Raw genomic sequence first — 20,356 nt, forward strand, 5'->3', positions numbered from 1 at the left:
TCATAGAAGTACTATGATATGGAACAATGATATGTTATTTGGATTGGGGGGTAAGCATTTCAGCAAAATTTCCTCCTCTTTTTTTTTTGGTTAAAATCTGAGTAGGTTAAGGGAAAGAGAAGGTCATATTAGGAAATTAAATTAAAATAAAAATACTATTTTTTAAAAGAAGAAAATATTTGCTGATGACAAATCCCAGAAACTTCAAAATACTAAAGGGCATTGAGATGGTTCAGTTACTCTTCTGCATAGACAAGCATATATGAGAAATGATTTGCATTTTGGAGGATGAGAAAGAGACTAGGAGAAGTGTGGATATTTTTGCCAAGTCACAATGTCAGATGGGTGACAGGGCTTTCAACCAAGTCGTATAGTCACTTCATCCAATTTCTCCTTAAAGTCATTGATTAAAGTTTTACTAAGCAAACAGACGTTTTCTATCCTAAGCACCCTCAGGGCGCTTCCTAGTTAGTACACCATAAAGTATAGGAAATGAAAAGGACCTTGAAACTTCTAGTTTTAGGAAGTGAAAGGGATGTCCAAACAAAGAGCATTAGTGCAGGAACTTAAGGATGCAAAATGCTAAGAGCTAATGAAATACCCCAGGGACCTGCACTTAAGTTCTATGCCTAGGAACGTTTATATGCACAACTTGGATAAAGGCATAAAGACAGCATGCTTGTCAAAGGTGTAGATGATGCAAAGCTGAGAGGGCTAGGTATGGATTGACAGTGTGCGGCTTGACAGGATTCAAAACCATTCTGACAGCCTGGAGCACTGATCTGAATCCAACAAAATGAAATTTAATAGAAATAAATGTAAGAGTCTCACTTCTTTGTTCAAAAACAAAGAACAATGAATGAATGAATAAATGCATGAATGAACTCCACAAATATAAAATGCTGGAGATGAAAACAAAAATGAGAATTTTCACAAACTGCAAACTGAAAAGGAATCAACAGTGAGAAATAGCAACGAAAAAAGATAATGCATTCTCAATAGGAGAAGCACAGTGTACAGGACCAGGGAGTAGATTAAAATTCTATATAGCAAATCCCACGTTCCTATGCATTTATATTGCACTCTGTCCTGGTCAGATCATAGCTAGATTATGAGGTTCAATTCTAGATTCCACATTTTAGGAAGGATACTGACAAACTGGAAAGTATCCAGAAGAAAGTAATCAGGAGAATGAAGAGCCTTGAGCTCATGACATATGAGGATTCCTTGAAGGAACTGAGAATGTTTAGTTTGAAGAGGAGAAAGAAGATATAATAAATTTCTTCCTTTATTCAAAGACCTGCCATAGAGAAGAAGAATTAAATTTGTATTAAGTAGAATGAGAGAACAAAAGAAAGAAAATGCAAAGAGGTTTGATACTGAGATCAAATTCCTAAGTAGTAGTCCCTCAGAAAACTTAATAGGGTTACAACAAAGGGTAGTGGGCTATAAGTAATAAAAATAATAATAATAGAATTTATATAGTTCTTTAAGTTTGCTAGAATATACATATATTATCTTATTTGATCCTCTCAACAATCCTGTGGGATAGGTGCTATTATTATACAGATCTTACAGATGATGAAACTGAGGCACATGGAGGTTAAGTGACTAGCCTAAGATTATATAGCTAGTGTCTGAGAAAGGATTTAAACCTGAGTCCTCCAGATTCCAAGTCCATCACTTTCTCCATTGTGCCATCCCAGCTGGCTCCTTTTTTTTTTCTTTCCCTGAAGTCTTTTAAGTGAAGGCTTGATGTTTGTGTCTCAGAAACTTATTCATTTTCAAATTGAACGATGTAGATCTCTTCTCAGTGCCTTCTAGCTCCAAGTTTCTGAGAATGTTAGAATTGAGGAGACCTTAGAGATCATTTATCTTCACTGCTTCATTTTACAAACAAGAAAAATGAAGCCCAAAAAGGGGTCGCATGAACTGAATTGGTTACATTCATATCATTGCTCTCTCTAAAATTTCAATGTAAATACTGTATGATGTTTCTTTTCTTTTTTTGTTTTGTTTTTTCATTTACATTTATTTTTTCTCAATTATATATACACATTTTTTTTTAACATTCATTTTAACATTTGAGATCTAATTTTTTCCTCCTGCTCCCTTCACCTGAAGAAGACAAGCAATTTGATATTTGAGGCCCAGAGTGTTTAAAAGACTTCCCAATATCACACTCACAAAGGATGCAAATCCAAATTTTCTGACTTTGGCCAGAGGTCTGGAGTATTTTTTTCTTACAGTCTTTGATAACTTAGATTTCTCCCTTTGAAAACTGCCTTCTCCTACTATACAAGTGCAATCATGCAAAACATTTCCATATTAGTCATGTTACAAAAGAAAATACAAATCCCAACCCCCAAAATAATAAATTCAAAAAATATGCTTCGATATACACTCAGACTTCATCATTTCTTTCTTTGGAGATGGCATTTGTTATCATAAGTGCTGTGGAAATTTCTTGGATTATTGTGTTACTGAGAATATCTGTCATTCACAGCTAATCATCATGCAGTATTACTGTTACTGTGTATAATGTCACCCTAGTTGTGCTTATTCCATTTTACTGTAGTTCATGTAAATCTTCTCAGGTTTTTCAGAAAGCATTCTGCTTATCATTTTTATAGCACAATAGTACTCCATAACAATCATATCCTACAACTTATTCAGCTATTTCCCAACTGATGGGCATTTCTTCGATTTCTGATTCTTTAACTCCACAAAAAGAACTTCTACAAATAGTGTTGTACACATAGGTTCTTTTCCTTTTTCTTTCATCTCTTTGGGGTACCGACTGAATAGTGGTATTACTGGACACTGTTTGAGTATAGTTCTGAAGAACAATTTGGAATTATGCCCAAAGGGCTATAAAACCATGTATACCCTTTGACCCAGTAATACTACTACTATGATGGTATCCAATGAGAACAAATAAAATGGTGTTCATTTTTGTTCATCTTGAAATAATCAAAAAACTCAACATTGCTCCCTTCAAAGTGAAGTCTGTTTTTTTGTTTTGTTTTGTTTTTTACATTATATGCAAAGCAGTATTCTAAAACTTAGTATAATTTACAGTACAGCCACTTAAAAAAACCTGGCTGGGCTTAAGACTAAAGTTATCAGAAGTTGAAGTCTATCTCTCTCCTATCTCCCCATTTCCCCTTTCAGTTGCCTTCTCTTTCATATTGATCCATTTCTTTATCCATTCAATCTAGTCTTCTCAACCATTCCTTACACTTTACAATCTAGAGTATTTTTCAACAACAACAACAAAACCATGTGTTTTGCCTTCTATTTGTCATTCTCTTCAATTTACTCTGTATATATCTTGTTTGTACATAGATTGTTGTTTGCACCATGTCAAAGGCAGACAGCTAGAAAGTTCAGTGGATAGAGTCCTGGACCTGAAGTCAAGTTCAAAGTCAGTTCTAGATTCTTATTAATATCTTTATTAGTCACTTTAATCGCTGTCTGCCTCAGTTTCTTCATCTGTAAAATGGACATAGTGATACCATCTACCTTCCAAGATTGTTGTGATGATCAAATACATAATATCTGTTAGTGTATAGCATAATGCCTCATACATAGCTGGGACAATAAATGTTTACTTTCTTTCTTCCATTAGCTTTCAAGCTTCTTGAAGACAGTGATTATTTCCTGCCTATTCTTGTATCTCAGGTGTTTAGTATAGTTCCTGGAGCATAGTAGGCACTTAATAGATCATTGTAATTTCATCAGAAAGAATCTAGTTTAGTTTATGTAATCAAGATCCTGCAATTTGGAAATCAGAAAACTGAGGCCCAGAGTGTTTAGAAGATTTTCCAATGTGTGTGATCACAATCACAAGGGATGCAAATCCAGATTTTCTGACTTCGGCCAGAGATCTGGAGTATTTCTTCTTACAGTCTTTGATAACTTAGATTTCTCCCTTGGAAAACTGCCTTCTCCTATTTTTTTTGTCACTTACCATTTGATGTAGATTTGGCTATTACTAACCTTAGAGCCAGTGCTCTTTTCACTTTCACACACACCTTCCTGAATCCCTAAAAGACAGATGTCCAAAGACAGACAAAATTGTGAGAGGAAGCTGTAGTGGGTTAAGCCAATATCTTATGGGATCTTTATAATTATTAACAGAAAGAGGAATTCAAGTGGGATCTCGTTAACAAACTATTGTTAACAAACAATTGATAAGGACAGGCAAGACTGCTTCTACAAGCAAAAATAAAGAAGCTAGTATGAAAGACTCCAAAAAACATATCCAGGAATTCAAATCTTTAGTTCTGAATGAACTTTTCACATAATTGTCTCTGAATATATATATTTCTAAGTAATATATGTAATTTAATAGATGTATATCTGGAAGTAACTCCCAAGATCACCCACTCCATCCCACTCCAGCACCTCAACCCATTTTACAAGTTGTAGTATGTGACAGAAATGAGATTTTAAAAGTTCCTTTGGTCCCAAATCCAGCATTTTCCCACTAACCATGCTATCTCTGGATATCAGTCTCTTTTTCTATAAAACAAAGTTAAAATAAATTATCTCTAGGTTCCCATGTAGTTCTAACACTTTTGTTTTCTGTTCTAACATTTTATATTCTTGAGTCTCTGCTACTAGAACATACTATGCTCTCTGCTCTGACAATTTATATTGAAAGGCAGCATGAATAGAATGTTGTACCAGGAGTCAGGAAAACATGAACTTAAACCCCATTTCAGATTCTATCAGCTATGGAATTCTGGACAATTCATTGGATCTTTCTGGGCCTTGATTCCTCTTCTGCAAAACTGAAGGAATTAGACCAGATGACCTCTCAGCTCTTTTCCAGTTCTCAATTTATCCCTTATGGCTTTAGCAGTCTATGCTAACTTATAATAATTCACATTTATATATTGCTTTAAGGCTTACATATAGAGGTTAGGAGGTAAGAATCCATTTCAGGTTTTGAAACTTACATTAGCTTGGCTCACCGACTTCCCTTTTCTACATACAATAGCAGAGACAGACTTATTAAATACATTGATAAAGGTTTTCTGGACTGAAGCAAAATGCAAACTCAGCTATATAATAGAGCAAAGACATATCTTTGAACTTATGACAGGGAAAGCAGCCCACAATGGAGAGTACAGGTATCTGGGAAAAAATGTACTTGAGGACACACACACACACACACACATATATATATGTTTGACCAATAAATTTGAAGAATTCATAAGAAATCCTTTTGCCTGGCCCCTGATTATTATACCCTTATCACTACTGGATCTGGACTTCAACACATACAAAATATTTTTTCTTACAATATCCCTGTGGGGTAAGAAGTCCAAGAATCATAACCCCCATCTTACAGATAAGAAAACTGAAAATTTCCAAAACTAATAAATATGGCACCCAAGTCTCTTGACTTTAAGGTTCAGAATTCTTTCTGCTATATCACAATGCATATAACATTAGCTAATAAAAGCTTTGGGCTTTTCTTTCCTCTGGAGAGCCTAGTCATTTTAATAAGAAACTCTGGAAGATGAGATAACTTTCGACATCTAAAGGAAGGAAGCTTTAACAATAGGAATTAGGTTCGTTATTTTTGGCTCAGGATTATTCTGTCTTTTTTGCTAACTCCTAAGGTTGGCTGTGGCCTTGTACTAGGCCCAGTCCTCCTTCTAATATCAGTTCAGTATTTTTTGCCTTCAGTTGAGGCAAGGTCTTCCCGAGCCTTTAGACATATATTTTGATCAAGGGCAAAATAAACCTGGGAAACCAGAGGTCAACAGTCAAATCTTTTCATTTTATAGAGGAAGCTAAGTTTCAAAGAGAAGTAATATATCCAAGCTTATGCATTATAAAAGATCAGAGCCAAGACAAGAACCCAGATATCCTTACTGTAAGGCTAGAGTGATTGCCCATGCATTTCTTATCCAACACCTCATTATCTTCCTCATCACAATCTGGTGAAACAGAAGCAGTGATTATCTCCATTGAACAAAAAGAGACTTTGCCATCCAGAGGATGAAAATAACAATCAAAATAAAAAACCCCAAACCAAGTCCCCTCAAGCCCACTTTAGATCTCATCCCATTATGTGATGCAGTTTCTCAAAGTTGTGCCAATGGCTTCTATAGGAAAGAGTTTTCTGAAACTACCATAATATTAGTTCACTGTTGCCTCTTTCAAAATTTTCTCTTTTTAGATTCAAATGTCCTTTACATATGCAGAGTATTCCAGGTAAACTGTAAAAAATGAATTAATATTTATAATGCAATTTCCCTATATAATCAGTGTATCCTCCACCTTTTTCTTCACCAACTCAAGAGACTTTCAGTTGTGCTCTAGATTTTTATTGAGATCACTGACTCTCCAATTACTAGCCTGTGTTAACTGCTTGGGGGCTTAACAGTCTTTACAATCAAGAAGTCTTAAGGTCAGTTAGTTTAATCTACACACCTAGTGCTTCAGTGGGTGAATGGTTTTTGCTTATCCTGAGTCAAGAAAGAATGTGCCTGTTTATCTTTTAATGATGCCCTTGGAATACATAGTCATAAGGAAACAGGGTTAAGCTAAGCTTCTGACTCTGTGGAATTCTATCAATAATGTCCCCAAATATGAGGGATCTTAGTGATCAAGTCTATCCCCTTATTTTCCTCAAGGAAAATGAGCCTTGAGGTGAAGTGACTTGCTAAGTTCACATAATCAATTAATAGGGCTAGGACATGTACTCAAGTTTTCGGACTTCCACTACAGCCATCTATTTCTGATGACTTCAGCAGTCTTTACTTTTATGTGGCAACCCCAACCCAAATTCTTTTATATGGAATAGATAATCTCTGATGTTCCCCTTCCATTTTCAGTATTCTGTTCTAAGAAACCTATGTTCTCAAATCTCTTCTAGCTTAAGGTCTCTTTCTACTCTAAACAGGGTCATTCTATAAAGGCATATATTTTTAATGCTAGAAAAATCCTATTCTTTGTGCTTATAGCAAACTTATTTTGTAACAAGTATTTATGTTAAGGTGAAGGTTCCAAGTGGAGGGAGGAATTAAAAGAAGGGGGAAAGGAACTGCCTCAGTTTCCATAACTGGAATATGGGAATAATAACAGCACCTATCTCCCAAAGTTCTTGTGAGGATCAAAAGAAATAACATTTGTGAAGTGCTTACTTAGTACAGTGCCTGACACATAGTAGGTACCTAAAAAAATATTGGTTCCTTTTATTCTTCATATTACTTTCTTACACTCCACAACAACTCCAGACATAACTCATTCCACCTATGATAGTGAGAGAGGGAGAGAAATTGGGAAATCCTTATACCTTAATATCTCATATAATTTCATTAAATTGGGCAGACATTTATTAAGTTCTTAATATGTTCAAGAGCCTTAATATGTGCTGGATGTTGAAGATCAAAAAGTTTTTTAAAATACCCATACATTTATAGGATTTTAGACCTGGAAGGGAAATGGGTTTTTCCTAGTCCAACATCTTCATTTTACAAATGGTAAAATTGAGGTTCAAGATTCATCCTGGACAAAGAGGGAATTTTATTCAAGTTGCACTGCAATTCAACATATTTGTTTAAAGATATATTGATTCTTTTTGTTTCTGGTCATTTCAGGAAATGCTTCCTGCAGCACCTTAATGAGCCTTCCGTTGTAATTTTTTTTTTAAATTAAGCATTACCACCAACAAATCAATTCATCTGACAGCACAGCATTCAATATTCATTCAACAAACAAGCATGTATTTCATATCTACTATCTACGAACAAGATTCTGAGCTCAGGAAGCTGCTAAATAAAGTTCCGTTTAGAAGGAAGGAGAAGAGTGGGGAAGTGGGCAGACAATTACAAATTTTAGATCGAAGCTTCCTTTTCACACCTCTCAGGATGTACTTGGCTAAAATCCAGATAAAGCTCCTAGGGACCAGGTAAAGGATTTAGGTGGAAATGGACAATCTTTAGGATTTGGGGATTTGGCTGCTATTGGAGCTTTAGAGGGGGGGCACAGATGAAAGAAAGGAAAGACTTTTCCTTGCAAAGTCTTAGGAAACCAGAATCCAAATCCAGGCTTTCTCTTCCTCCCCCTCTCAATTCCATCCTTTTCGTTTCAGGAGGTTTCTTTCTTTCTTTTTTTCTATTTTCTATTTCTTTTCTTTTCTTTTGCCCCCTTTCATGTTTCTTGGGCATCCTTCAAGAGTTTTGCAATCGGTTTATTTTTCTACTATTTGGATGAGAGAGTGGGAACCGGAGTTCGTGGGGAAAGATCGAGGATAAGAGGGCTTTAAGGCTCTACTGAAATTGTTCCCTTAGCTCTCTGGCAAGTTCGGCTGAGCAAGAACTAGTAACTATCAAAATGAAAGTTTTCGAACTTTCCAGACCCTTGGTAGAAATAAGAGTATTGGTCCCGGAGGCCGGAGATTTGGGTTCAAGTCCTAACTAATTAGCTTTAAGACCTCAGAGAGAGTCTCTGTCTCCATTAAAAAAAAAAAAAAAAAAAAAAAGGTTACTTGGTTTTAAGGTCCCTTCAAGCTGTAGCACATGACCCATGTGGAAACATTTTCTATTCTAGATTATTTTAAAGTTTTAATATTCTCTAAGTTTTCCGTGAAACAGAGAAAGGAAGGAAAAGAGAGAGAGAGAGAGAAAGAGAGAGAGAGAAAGAGAGAGAGAGAGATCCAATACTTTTCCCCCTCTTTTTTCTACTCCTTCTTGCGGCTAGGGTTCTTTAGCCCTCTTCTAGAGAAACTGGGTCCCCGGTGCCAAAAGAAAACCCAACTGTTCTTAGGTCTCCCCTAGGGATTTATTCGCCGTCCTCCGCCTCCCAAGATTGCCCCATAGGGCGAGGCTGCACTCTGCAACCCCCCCCCCCCTCTTCTCCCCTCGCCCCCAGCTCCCGTACAATGCAACATCCTTCTCTTTACTGAAAACGGGGTCCTGAGCCCTTTCAGACTCTCTCCCAGATCTGGAGGCGACCCGGGGCTCGGGGCGGAGGTGGGGGGAGATGCTAGGTAACCACCAAACAAGCCACCTTGGGGAGGGTAAGGGAAGGAAGGACGAGACGGTCGCTAGGACCCACCTGCCGGAACAGAACTTCAGCCATGAGGCTGGTGCGGGAGCAGAGCTGGTGGACTAGGTTCTCGGAGGGGCAGCGGCTGCTGCCGCCTCCCCCTCCTTCTCCTTCTTCTTCTCCTCCTCCTCCTCCGCTTGGCGCTGGCCACGGCTTCCTCTCCTGTCTATGCATTACTCCAGCTATCTCCTCCTCCCTTACAAATAGGACTGGGTGTGTGTGAGTGTGAGTGTGTATGTATGTGTGTGCGCGCGCCCGCGCGCGTGTGTTTGTGTGTTCGAGTGACTGTGTTTTTCTCTTCTTTCTCTGCACATGCCGGGCAGGGCGGTTGGGACTTGCTATCCCCAGGACCCAGAACTCTCCTCTCCGCCCCGTCAATGTTTCTCGCTGCTTTTGCCAGCCCCCACCCTAGACAGACAGCTGCGAGCTACACCCCCACTTTAAAAAAAAATTCACTCAAGCGGAAAAAACCCTGAAGCTAGCAAAAAAAAAAAAAAAAAAAATTCAGGGCAAGTCTGCCCTGCCTAAACTCTGTGCCACAGCAGATGTGGAAAGACAACAGGGCAATAATCCAGAGGTTGGAGGAGGGGTTAGTAGTGGCACTTTTGATGGGAAAGGGGATGTAAAATAATTGTGGGGCTCGGCTCTGGTCCTGCCAAATGATTAAGAAATAAATGGTGTTCGCAGCACATTACCAAAGGCAAATCCTATCTGTTTCACCACTTGTTTCCCCCGGAAGGAGGAAATCAACCCAAAGCTCGTTACATTGTCTTCTCTGTAATGGACTGACTGATGGTGGTTTGCACAGAACGCCTTGAGTTAGACTGAGGTTGTACTAAACCTTAGATCCGAAAGACATTTTAGCCAGAGATGGAAAATAGCTTAAAACTCAAACTGTTAAAATATGAAACAGAATGCCAGCATAAAGAAGATACAAGATGAATTGATTATCTAGTTAAGCCTCTGTACTTGCTTTACAGATGGGGAAGCTGACATTAAGTGAAATTATTTCTTTTTCTGTAAAATGATGTTTGGATTGAGATTAACACACGTTGATCAAAAAAAAATCATATATTTGAAGTCTGCTCATCTAGGTTCAAATACTTTTTCCACTTCTTATTTATGTGATTATGGCACTACAGTCTGTCTCAATTTCTTCCTCAATGAAATAAGAAAGTTCACAGGGTGATATTTAAGGTCTCTTCAAGTCAAAATCTTTGATCCTGTGAATTTAAATGTCTTTTACAATTCTAGAATTTGACATTCTGATATTCTATGTCCAAAGATTCCTTCCAGTCCTAGTATTCTGTTATGTAGTCTAACTTCCTAATTATTATTGGTAGCTCACATTTCCTATGTGCTAGGCTCTTTACAAATATTATCTCATTTGATAATGAGATAATATTTGTAAACTTCAGGCAAGTACTATTATTATCCCTATTTTACATTTAAGGAAACTGAGGCAAACTGAGGTTCAGTGATTTGCCCAAAATTACACAGGTAATAAGTATCTGAGGCCATATTTGATCTCAGGCCTTTCTGGTTCCTGAGTCCTGAATCTTCAGGATTACTGATCCACTGTGCCACCTACCTGTTTTAATCCTAATATCTATGTCCTAAAGTCCTTTCAAGCTTTTTGCTCCAACATGTTATATTTGGAGATCCAGCTCAGACATTCTCCAAACACCAGGAAGAATAACATGAATGAAGGCATATATATATCACTTATGTACTATGTGCCAAGGACTGCGGTAAACTCCAGGAATATTAATGGAAAAGTGAGAATATCTCCCTTCAAGTAACTGATATGCTATTGTAGAGATACATTGTATTCACAGAGAAGTATATGCAGAATATATGGAAGAATAAATGCAAAGTGATTTCTTTGAAGGTGCCCTCCAAAACAATTCTGGTATGTTGAGAAATCAAAAGAAATGGAGTATACTTCTGGGAAAAACAAGTAATGGATGACTTCTCCCTTCCCCCTCTTTCTCTTAAATGCCAGAGAGTTTGAATTTCAATAGGATAGGAAAGGGGAAGTTAAACTTTAAAAAGAAGGGAAGTCACATGAGAAAAAAAAAAGGATAATTTGGGGATCCTAGAATTTAGTGCCAGAGGGGACTTTAAGGATTATCTAGTCTAACTCACTTATGTAACTAGATGAGGAAACTAAAATTTAAGACAAGTGAGCTTCAAGGTCACACAGGAGGAAAGTAACAGAGGAAGAATTTGAATCTAAGTCATCTTCTGATCTAAATTCAATGTTCATTTTGCTACTAGGTTTTCTCTCACTGGAAAATTGAAGAATTACTTTCATATTCTTGAATTGTATAGAAAAGCTTCCTTTTTTCTCTTAGCAATATACAAAAGAAAGGGGAATTCACAAGCAATAAGGAATCTAGACTGGCCTGGCTCCCCAAAAGCTCATCAAGTTATTTGGCCTTTAGTGAACTGAAGAAAAGCTGCTAAAACCATTGCATTTAAGAGGGAAAAAAATCTCCCTATCTTTTTATTTGGTCGAACACTTGGAAGTCTTTTGTTTTTAATGATATTAAATTCTGCTTCTGGTATTTACATATGGCAAATTTAAAAGGCAGAAACAGAGAGGATTAGCCAATTTAAAAAAATGCATTTGGGATATTATGTTTTTTTTTTTTTCAATTTCAATGTCTGAAGGCCAAGAATCCAGTAGTCTGAAACAAAGTTTTATTGTACCTAAGCAAGCAATATTAATAAAATAACTCTCCTTGCATTCCATCAAGTTTCAAAGGCTTCTCTTTCCAACTTTAAAAATTTCAAAATAATAATTCAATGGGGCCTTTTCCAGATGATAACCCTATCTCTTATAGTACATGCTGATCAAGGTCACTCTGGTGAAAAGAAATGATCTGTCATGTTTGAACAAGATGGAATGAGTTCTCTCAAACAGTTGTAGAAATCAAGTAAGGTTTCACCAACCCCAGAATTGGTGTAGGCCTGAACCAAAACCCATTAGGACCTACCTCCCCTTCCTACTATTCTTCCATGACATCATTTGCTTCCTACCTCAACCTAACCAAATACAGACATCTATGCTTTTATTGGCCAAACTTCAGTTTCCTGGGGCAGTTTCCACATTTAGAATATAAGACCTTCAACTAATGAGGATGAGGGTCAGTGGTAGTAGGGATTTTTGTGTAAGGGATTATTTAACCTGCTGTCCTGTCTCTAAGGCACCTCCTCCCTTCAATTGCTTATTTGACTAGTGTGATACCCACTTCTCATGAGAACTATAATAAATCCTTGTTTTGCTCCTAGAGATATCTCCAACTTTTTTATTATATGGTGGTCATTCACCTCTCTGCCTGAGCCACACAGTTTTGGGGGCTTGTCCGGGATCACATGACTTGATAAGTGGGCAAACTCTCAGGTGCGAGTGGGATGGTGCCCTGCCCTGTTTTAGGCATCCAGAAAGCATCCAGGAGGCTTCTCTTGCTCTCCAAGGTAAAGTGGATAGAAGTGTAGAGACTGGGGCAAAGTGAAAGTAAGAAACTCCACAGCAAAATTCCAGTTGGTTCTGTGTGAGGACAAAGCAGTCAAACAATTTGTCTTTATTTATTTATTTATTTTTAGAATAACTTTGTATTGACAGAACCCATGCCAGGGTAATTTTTTACAACATTATCCTTACACTCACTTCTGTTCCAATTTTTCCCTTCCCTCTCTCCATCCCCTCCCCCAGATGGCAAGTAATCCTATATATGTTAAATAGGTTACAGTATATCCTAGATACAATATATATGTGCAGAACCAAACAGTTCTCTTGTTGCACAGTTCTCTTGTTGTTTATGGATTCAGAAGGTATAAATAACCCGGGAAGAAAAACAAAAATGCAAGCAGTTTATATTCATTTCCCAATGTTTTTTCTTTGGGTGTAGCTGCTTCTTTCCATCCTTGATCAATTGAAACTGAATCAAATCTCTTTATCAAAGAGATCCACTTCCATCTGAATACATCCTCATACAGTATAGTTGTTGAGGTATATAATGATCTCCTAGTTCTGCTCATTTCACTCAGCATCAGTTCATGTAAGTCTTGGCAGTCCTCTCTGTATCCTGCTGGTCATTTCTTACAGAACAATAATATTCCATAACGTTCATATACCACAATTTACTCAACCATTCTCCAATTGATGGGCATCCATTCGTTTTCCAGCTTCTAGCTACTACAAACAAGGTTGCCACAAACATTTTGGCACATACAGGTCCCTTTCCCTTCTTTAGTATCTCTTTGGGGTATAAGCCCAGAAGTAGCACTGCTGGATCAAAGAGTATGCACAGTTTGATAACTTTTTAGGCATAATTCTAGATTGCTCTCCAGAATGGTTGGATTCGTTCACAACTCCACCAACAATGCATCAGTGTCCCTGTTTTCCCACATTCCCTCCAACATTCAACATTATCTTTCTCTGTCATTCTAGCCAATCTGACAGGTGTGTAGTGGTATCTCAGAGTTGTCTTAATTTGTATTTCTCTGATTAATAATGATTTGGAGCATATTTTCATATGGCTACAAATAGTTTTAATTTCTTCATCTGAGAATTGTCTGTTCATATCCTTTGACCATTTATCAATTGGAGAATGGCTTGATTTCTTATAAATTAGAGTCAATTCTCTATATATTTTGGAAATGAGGCCTTTATCAGAACTTTTGACTGTAAAAATGTTTTCCCAGTTTATTGTTTCCCTTCTAATCTTGTCTGCATTTGTTTTGTTTGTACAAAAACTTTTCAATTTGATATAATCAAAATTTTCTATTTTGTGGTCAATAGTGATCTCTAGTTCTTCTTTGGTCGTAAACTCCTTCCTCTTCCACAGATCTGAGAGGTAAACTATCCTATGCTCTTCCAATTTATTTATATTCTCATTCTTTATACCTAGGTCATGAACCCATTTTGACCTTATCTTGTTGTACGGTGTTAAGTGTGGGTAAATGCCTAGTTTCTGCCATACTAATTTCCAATTTTCCCAGCAATTTTTGTCAAATAATGCGTTCTCATCCCCAAAACTGGGGTCTTTGAATTTGTCAAACACTACATTATTAAAGTTATTGGCTGTTTTGTCCTTTGAACCTAACCTATTCCATTGATCAATTAGTCTATTTCTTACCAATACCAGATGGTTTTAGTAACTGCTGCTTTATAATATAATTTTAGATCTGGTACAGCTAGGCCACCTTCATTTGGTTTTTTTTTTCATTAATTCCCTTGAAATTCTTGATCTTTTGTTTTTCCATATGAACTTTGTTGTTATTTTTTCTAGGTCATCAAAATAGTTTTTTGGGAGTCTGATTGGTATAGCGCTAAATAAATAGATTAGTTTTGGTAGTATTGTCATCTTTATTCTATTTGCTCACCCAATCCAAGAGCATTTAATATTTTTCCAGTTGGTTAGATCAGACTTAATTTGTGTGGAAAGTGTTTTGTAGTTTTGCTCATAAAGTTTCTGATTTTCCCTTGGCAGATAGATTCCTAAATATTTTATATAATCGGTAGTTACTTTAAATGGAATTTCTCTTCAGTCAAGCAATTTATGTGCACAAAGCCCAGAAGGTGAAACCTGTGAGACCCTTGAGTTGATAGTTACAGACTCTGGAGGGGTGCTCTGTACAGGATAGGTCCTGTGGGATGACTAAGGTTGGGTGGTGATTCCTAGTATGTTTGGGCACATGGAATTTAGATTCCATTCAAATTAAAATGGGTTAGGCTCAGTCCCAGCCATCTCCCCATTTCCGTCCTTCCCTCCCCACCCCCACCCACGGAGAATAATGATAAAAAATACCAATAGATAGTCCCTTGGGAAATAGGTTAAGTAACTGTAACAAGCTGCCAAAATATAAAGGAAAAAGCAAGAAAAAGATAAGATATTGTTGTTTTGTCTAGGGCAACAAAGATATTTGTGGAAGCACCATTGGACCTAAATATGGCTCCCCTGAAGATTGCATGTGCCAAAAACTAAATTTGTATGTTGATAGTAAAGAATCTGTTAATCCAGAGGGGGGCAGTATATGTGGGACTATATATGGTTTTCTGGGCCCAAATAATGTTAAGCAAGGATCAAAGTAGAAAGGGGCGTGTAGAAAAGGGGGAGATTCCAAAGACACAGCAGTGGGACCCACTCTTATCTCCCCCTCTTCCATGGCTTCCATAGAAGCCATAGCCTCTAGGCCTGAAAAGGGAAGGAAAGGACTTAATTCAATCAACTCTTCCCAAACCCCTATGGGAGCTATATACTCCACTATAGAAGGAATTAGAGCAAATTCAAAGGGATATCCAAAATTACCTCCTTCTGGATCCCAAGACCCTGAACACTAAATAGTATCCTTTAAGAGAAGTTCCCTTGGCTCTGGAAGGCATAGGATATGTGAATATTCCCCTGAATACCACAGATGTCAGGAACTTTAAGAAGGAAATGAGGCCCTTACTAGAAGATCCCATTGGGCTAGCAAAATAATTTTACCAATTCCTGGGCCCTAATCTTTTTACCTGGGGTGACATATCTATTTTGAATGCTCTCTTCTTGCAAGAAGAGAGGGGAATAATTAGAGGAGCAGCTATGAAGGAGTGTGATAGAAGACATCCTCCAGCTGCAGTAGTCCTGGCTGAACAGAAATATTCTTTAGTAGATCCAAATTGGAATCACAACAACTTGTACATCGAGGAAGTATAAGGGATCTTAGAGAACTGATAATTACGGGAATTCAAAACGCAGTTCCAAATGCACAAAACATGAAAAAGGCCTTTGGGGTAGCTCAGGGGAAAGAGGAGTTGTCAGCTGAATATCTGAATAGATTAAAAGATCACATGAGAAAATACTCTGGGTTTGATCCTGATGACCTAGACTGGAGGACACTTTGAAATTGCACTTTTTAACCAATGCATAGTCAGATATCAGTAAAAAGTTGCAGAAAGTAGAAGGATGGAATAATAAAAGCCTTTCCAATCTATTGGAAGAGTCTACCAAGATGTATGTAAGGAGAGATGATGAGAAACAAAAGCAGAAAGCCAAAATCTTAGTCCAGGTGATACAGGGAATTGCAAAGAATACAGAAAAGCAGAAAGGGCAAGGCCCCAAGGGGAGAGACAGGAATATTCAGGAAGAAATAGGAGGCTTGTTGTCCCTGTTGGCAGAAAGCCATTGAGATGTTGGGAATGTTAAAAAGAAGGACATATACAAAAAGACTGATCCCAGCAGAGAAGGAAACAGAAGATATATTCCCTTGTTGAGTTTGATGAGGATTAGAGAAGTCAGGAGTTCTTGAAAGACTCCCACCAGGAACCCTTGATAAATTTAAGGTTGGAGTCCCTTAAAGCTGTTGTGTTCTTAGTAGACACCAAGGCATCAAGATTCTTAGTTACCTGTTTGCCTGAGAGAGTTAAATTGTCTAAGGAAACTGGTGATTTCTGGGGTTAAAGGAGAAAATTTTCTTGTATTTATGACCATGCCCTGTAAAATGTATATGGGAAAAAGAAAAACATTGGACAGATTTTTGCCCATCTCAGAAGCAGGACTAAAGTTGCTGAGAGATTTAATAACTAAACTAGAAACTGTGTTGATTCACATGGACTCAGTATATACCCCAGTAGAATGACACTAATGAATGAAGAAGAGCAGATTAGGATAAACTCTAAGGTTTGGATGGGACCTGATAATCCAGGCAGAGCAAACATAGTCCCTATGACGATCACCTAAGGAAGTAGTGAGGATCAAGCAATACCCAATTTCCCTAGAAGGAATGAAAGGTTTACAACTTGTGATACAAGGCTTATTGAGAAATGTATTAATAGAATCCTGTATTTCACCCTTCAATACACCTATACTTCCTGTCAAAATGAAGGATGGGAAAAACAGATTAGTTCAGGATTTAAGGGAGCTTGACAAGATTGTGTTACCATCCTATCCCATGGTTCTGGACCCATATACCATACTGGGCTGGATTCCCAGTTCTGCCAAGTAGTTCAGTGTATTAGACATGAAGAGTGTATTCTGGAACTGCTCTTTAGAGAAAAATAGTAGAAACCTCTTTGCTTTTGAATGGGAAGACCAGAAACTATAAGAAAGCAGCAGTGGAGGTGGTATGCTTTACCTCAAGGCTATACCAAGTCCCTAAATTTGTTTGGCCGAGTCCTTGAAAAGTGTACGGGATAGAAGTATCCCTAGTAATGGGAACTTGGGTGGAAATGCAGTATGTAGATGATCTATGAGTAGTGAGGGATACAAGGGAAGACACTAAACTTCTTGGGAGAATTGGGGTTTAGAAAAAGAGAAATTGCAGTTTGTAGGAGGTGAAATATTTAGGGCATCTGATCAGTGAAGGCAGCAAGAAATTGGACTCTGCCAGAATCGAGGAAATATTACACTCACTCAAACCTAAGATGAAGAAAGAACTATACAAATTCCTGGGGTTAGTAAGATATTGCCAGACATGGATAGATTCTTTTTTTTTTTTTTTTTTTTTGAGGTAATTGGGGTTAAGTAACTTGCCCAGGGTCATATAGGTAGGAAATGTTACATGTCTGAGGTCAGATTTGAACTCAGGTCTTCCTGACTTCTGGTGTTCTACCTACTACACCACCTAGCTGCCCCTCGTGGATAGATTCTTACTCCGCTGTCATTAAACCCGTGTATAAACACCTGCTGTAGGAAAGTCCAAATTCTATCATATAGGATCAAGAAAGTGAACAGAATTTTGAGGATTTAAGACATTTGTTAATTTTACCACCTATATTGGCTCTCCCCACCTTTCCACTTATTTATCATTGCTGAGGGAGGGATAACTCTGGGAGTCCTTGCACAAAAAAAAAGAAGGGCAGAGAAGACCAGTGGTTTTCCTTTAAAAAATATTAGATCCTTCAGCAAAGGTTGGCTGACTTGTGCACAAGCAGTAGCTGCTACCACCCTACTGGTAGAAGAGAGTAGGAAGCTTACTTTTAGAGGCAATTTTATAGTAAGTGTCTCACACCAAGTAAGGACAATACTAAATCAGAAGGCTGGGAGATGGCTCATAGATCCCAGAATTTTAAAATATGAGGCAAAACTATTGCAAAAGGATGATCTAGTAATCACTCAAGATCATAACCTTAACCCTGCTTCCTTTTTGTCCCCTGGACCAGAACCATCCCCTGGAAAAGAACATTATTGTTTAGAGTTGATTGATTATCAAACAAAAGAGAGGATTTAAAAGAATCCCCAGTACTTGGGGAAGTAAATTGGTTTATAGATGGCTCTTCTAAAATGGTAGATGGGAAAAGGAAAAATGGATTTGCTATTATTGATGGAGATAAAACTTCCACTGTTACCAAAGGCAGTCGACCTGCCCATTGGTCAGCTCAAACTTGTGAATTATATGCCTTAAATCAAGCGTTGAAGTTATTGAGGGATCAGGATGGGAATATATATGCAGATTTGAAATATGCCTGGGGTGTGGTACATGTTTTTGGAAAAATTTGGGAAGAAAGAGGGTTTGTAAAGTAAGGACAAAGAATTGATCCACCATACACTAGTCAGAGAGACACTGACTCTTAGGAATGTAGCAGTAATACATGTAAAAGGAAATCAGATAGAAAATTCTTTTGAGGCAAGGGGAAACTGGTTAGTAGATGAGGAGGTCAAGGAAGCTGGAAACCAGGAGATTACTCATATAATGGCCTTGATAGCTGTACTTCCTCCGAGTCTTCCCTCTCCCAGTTTTACCCTGAAGGAAAAAGAGAAGGCCTCCACTCTTGGAGCGGTTGAGAATTCCGAAGGATGCTGATTCCCTTATGGCAGAGAGATACTGATCAAAGCAAGTGTGAGGCAGGTCCTTCAGCAACTGCACCAGGGCAGTCTCTGGGATGTCCAAAACCTGTGTAATGTTGTACTGACAAGGTATGTTTCCCCTAGCCTATATACTATGGCTTGATAACTGGTGGACGACCACCTCATTTGTTGAAGGACTAACAAGGTTGCTTAACACCAGGTTCCACAAGGGGTAATGACCTCTGGGAATCAGACCATTCCAAAGCATCCAGGTGGACTTTACTGAACTGCCACCAGTAGATCACCTCAAATATTTGCTGGTTATAGTGGACCATCTATCTGATTAGGGTCTTAGAAATCACTTGGGATCTCCATACCTCTTGGCATCCTCTCTCTTCTGGGAAAATGGAAAGGATGACTTAAGAACTAGAATGGCAACTGACCAAATTATCTTTGGAGACCCAATTACCTTGGACTACATACCTTTCTCTTACTCTGGTCAGGAACAGAACCAAACCACATAGAGAAATTGAACTTTCACCTTATGAATTATTTTATGGTTATTCTTTCAAGTCTTATTGTATGGGAAACTGGGACCCTATTTTAGTGACAAAGGATTTATTTCTTAAGAGATATGTTAAATCACTGGTACAACATTACAAGAATTACAATAAAAAGGGCTCGTAGTTCAGACTCCTCCTCTAAGTTTCCCTGTTCATAGAATTCAGATAGGAGATTGCTGGTGATCTGATCCTAGAAGGATGAGAATTTGGCTCTGCTGGGATGGACCCTACCTGGTGATACTGACCTCAGACACTGCAATTCGGACCCAGGAATGAGACTGGACACATGATACCAGAACAAAAGGACTTGTGGAACCATCTTTGTCGGAGTGGACAGTTGAAAATAAAGGAGACTTCAAATTAAATTTGAGGAGGGAATCAGGAAGACTCATCTTCATAAATTCAAATCTAGAGCACAATCTCTGAACTCAGTGCATTTTAATAGCCTATGTATTATTTTTTTTACTCTTTCCTTTTTTTCATTAATCACTTTAGGCCTCTTTACCTGTTTGGGAGCTGATATATTTTCCTCTGGGAAGTGCACATTAATCTCGCAGTGTAATAAGAGTTGCACCTCATGGGGCTTTCCTTGGGCTTTGGGTTAACTTGTTTTCTCATGACAATCATGGCAGTTATAGAGACCAGACCTTTACCTCTCAGAGATGAGAACCAGTTCCTCTTGCTCATGCAGTCCTTCATAGGAAGGACTTTTATCTTATCAAATTGTTGGTTCTGTGGTGGGTCCTAGCATCTGAGCCAATGGCAGTAACTGATTTCAAATTCATAATGGGACCATTTTCTGGAATTTAGAAGAGAAACATCACTGGCAGTTTACAGAAGATAGGAAAGGGGAAATACTGCCTGAATCAGATGGGACAAGGCTTGAAACTAGGGAATAGTATATGTGAATGGACCTATTTGAAAATAGACCTGAAGCCAAAAATG

The 20,356-nt window shown here is 38.0% G+C and overlaps 1 protein-coding gene across 1 annotated transcript in view; it reads right to left on the bottom strand.

The window, feature by feature from the left end:
- GGTA1 (glycoprotein alpha-galactosyltransferase 1 (inactive)) overlaps positions 1–9,549 on the bottom strand; it is a 110,782-nt gene extending 101,233 nt beyond the window's left edge. Inside the window, exon 1 of the mRNA XM_051979554.1 lies at positions 9,082–9,549. Coding sequence (XP_051835514.1) covers positions 9,082–9,246 — 165 coding nt within the window. The 5' untranslated portion in view covers positions 9,247–9,549. The remainder of the gene's footprint in view (positions 1–9,081) is intronic.
- Positions 9,550–20,356: the final 10,807 nt, after the last annotated feature.

This window comes from Antechinus flavipes, chromosome 2, assembly GCF_016432865.1.
Source record: "Antechinus flavipes isolate AdamAnt ecotype Samford, QLD, Australia chromosome 2, AdamAnt_v2, whole genome shotgun sequence".
NCBI lineage: Eukaryota > Metazoa > Chordata > Mammalia > Dasyuromorphia > Dasyuridae > Antechinus > Antechinus flavipes.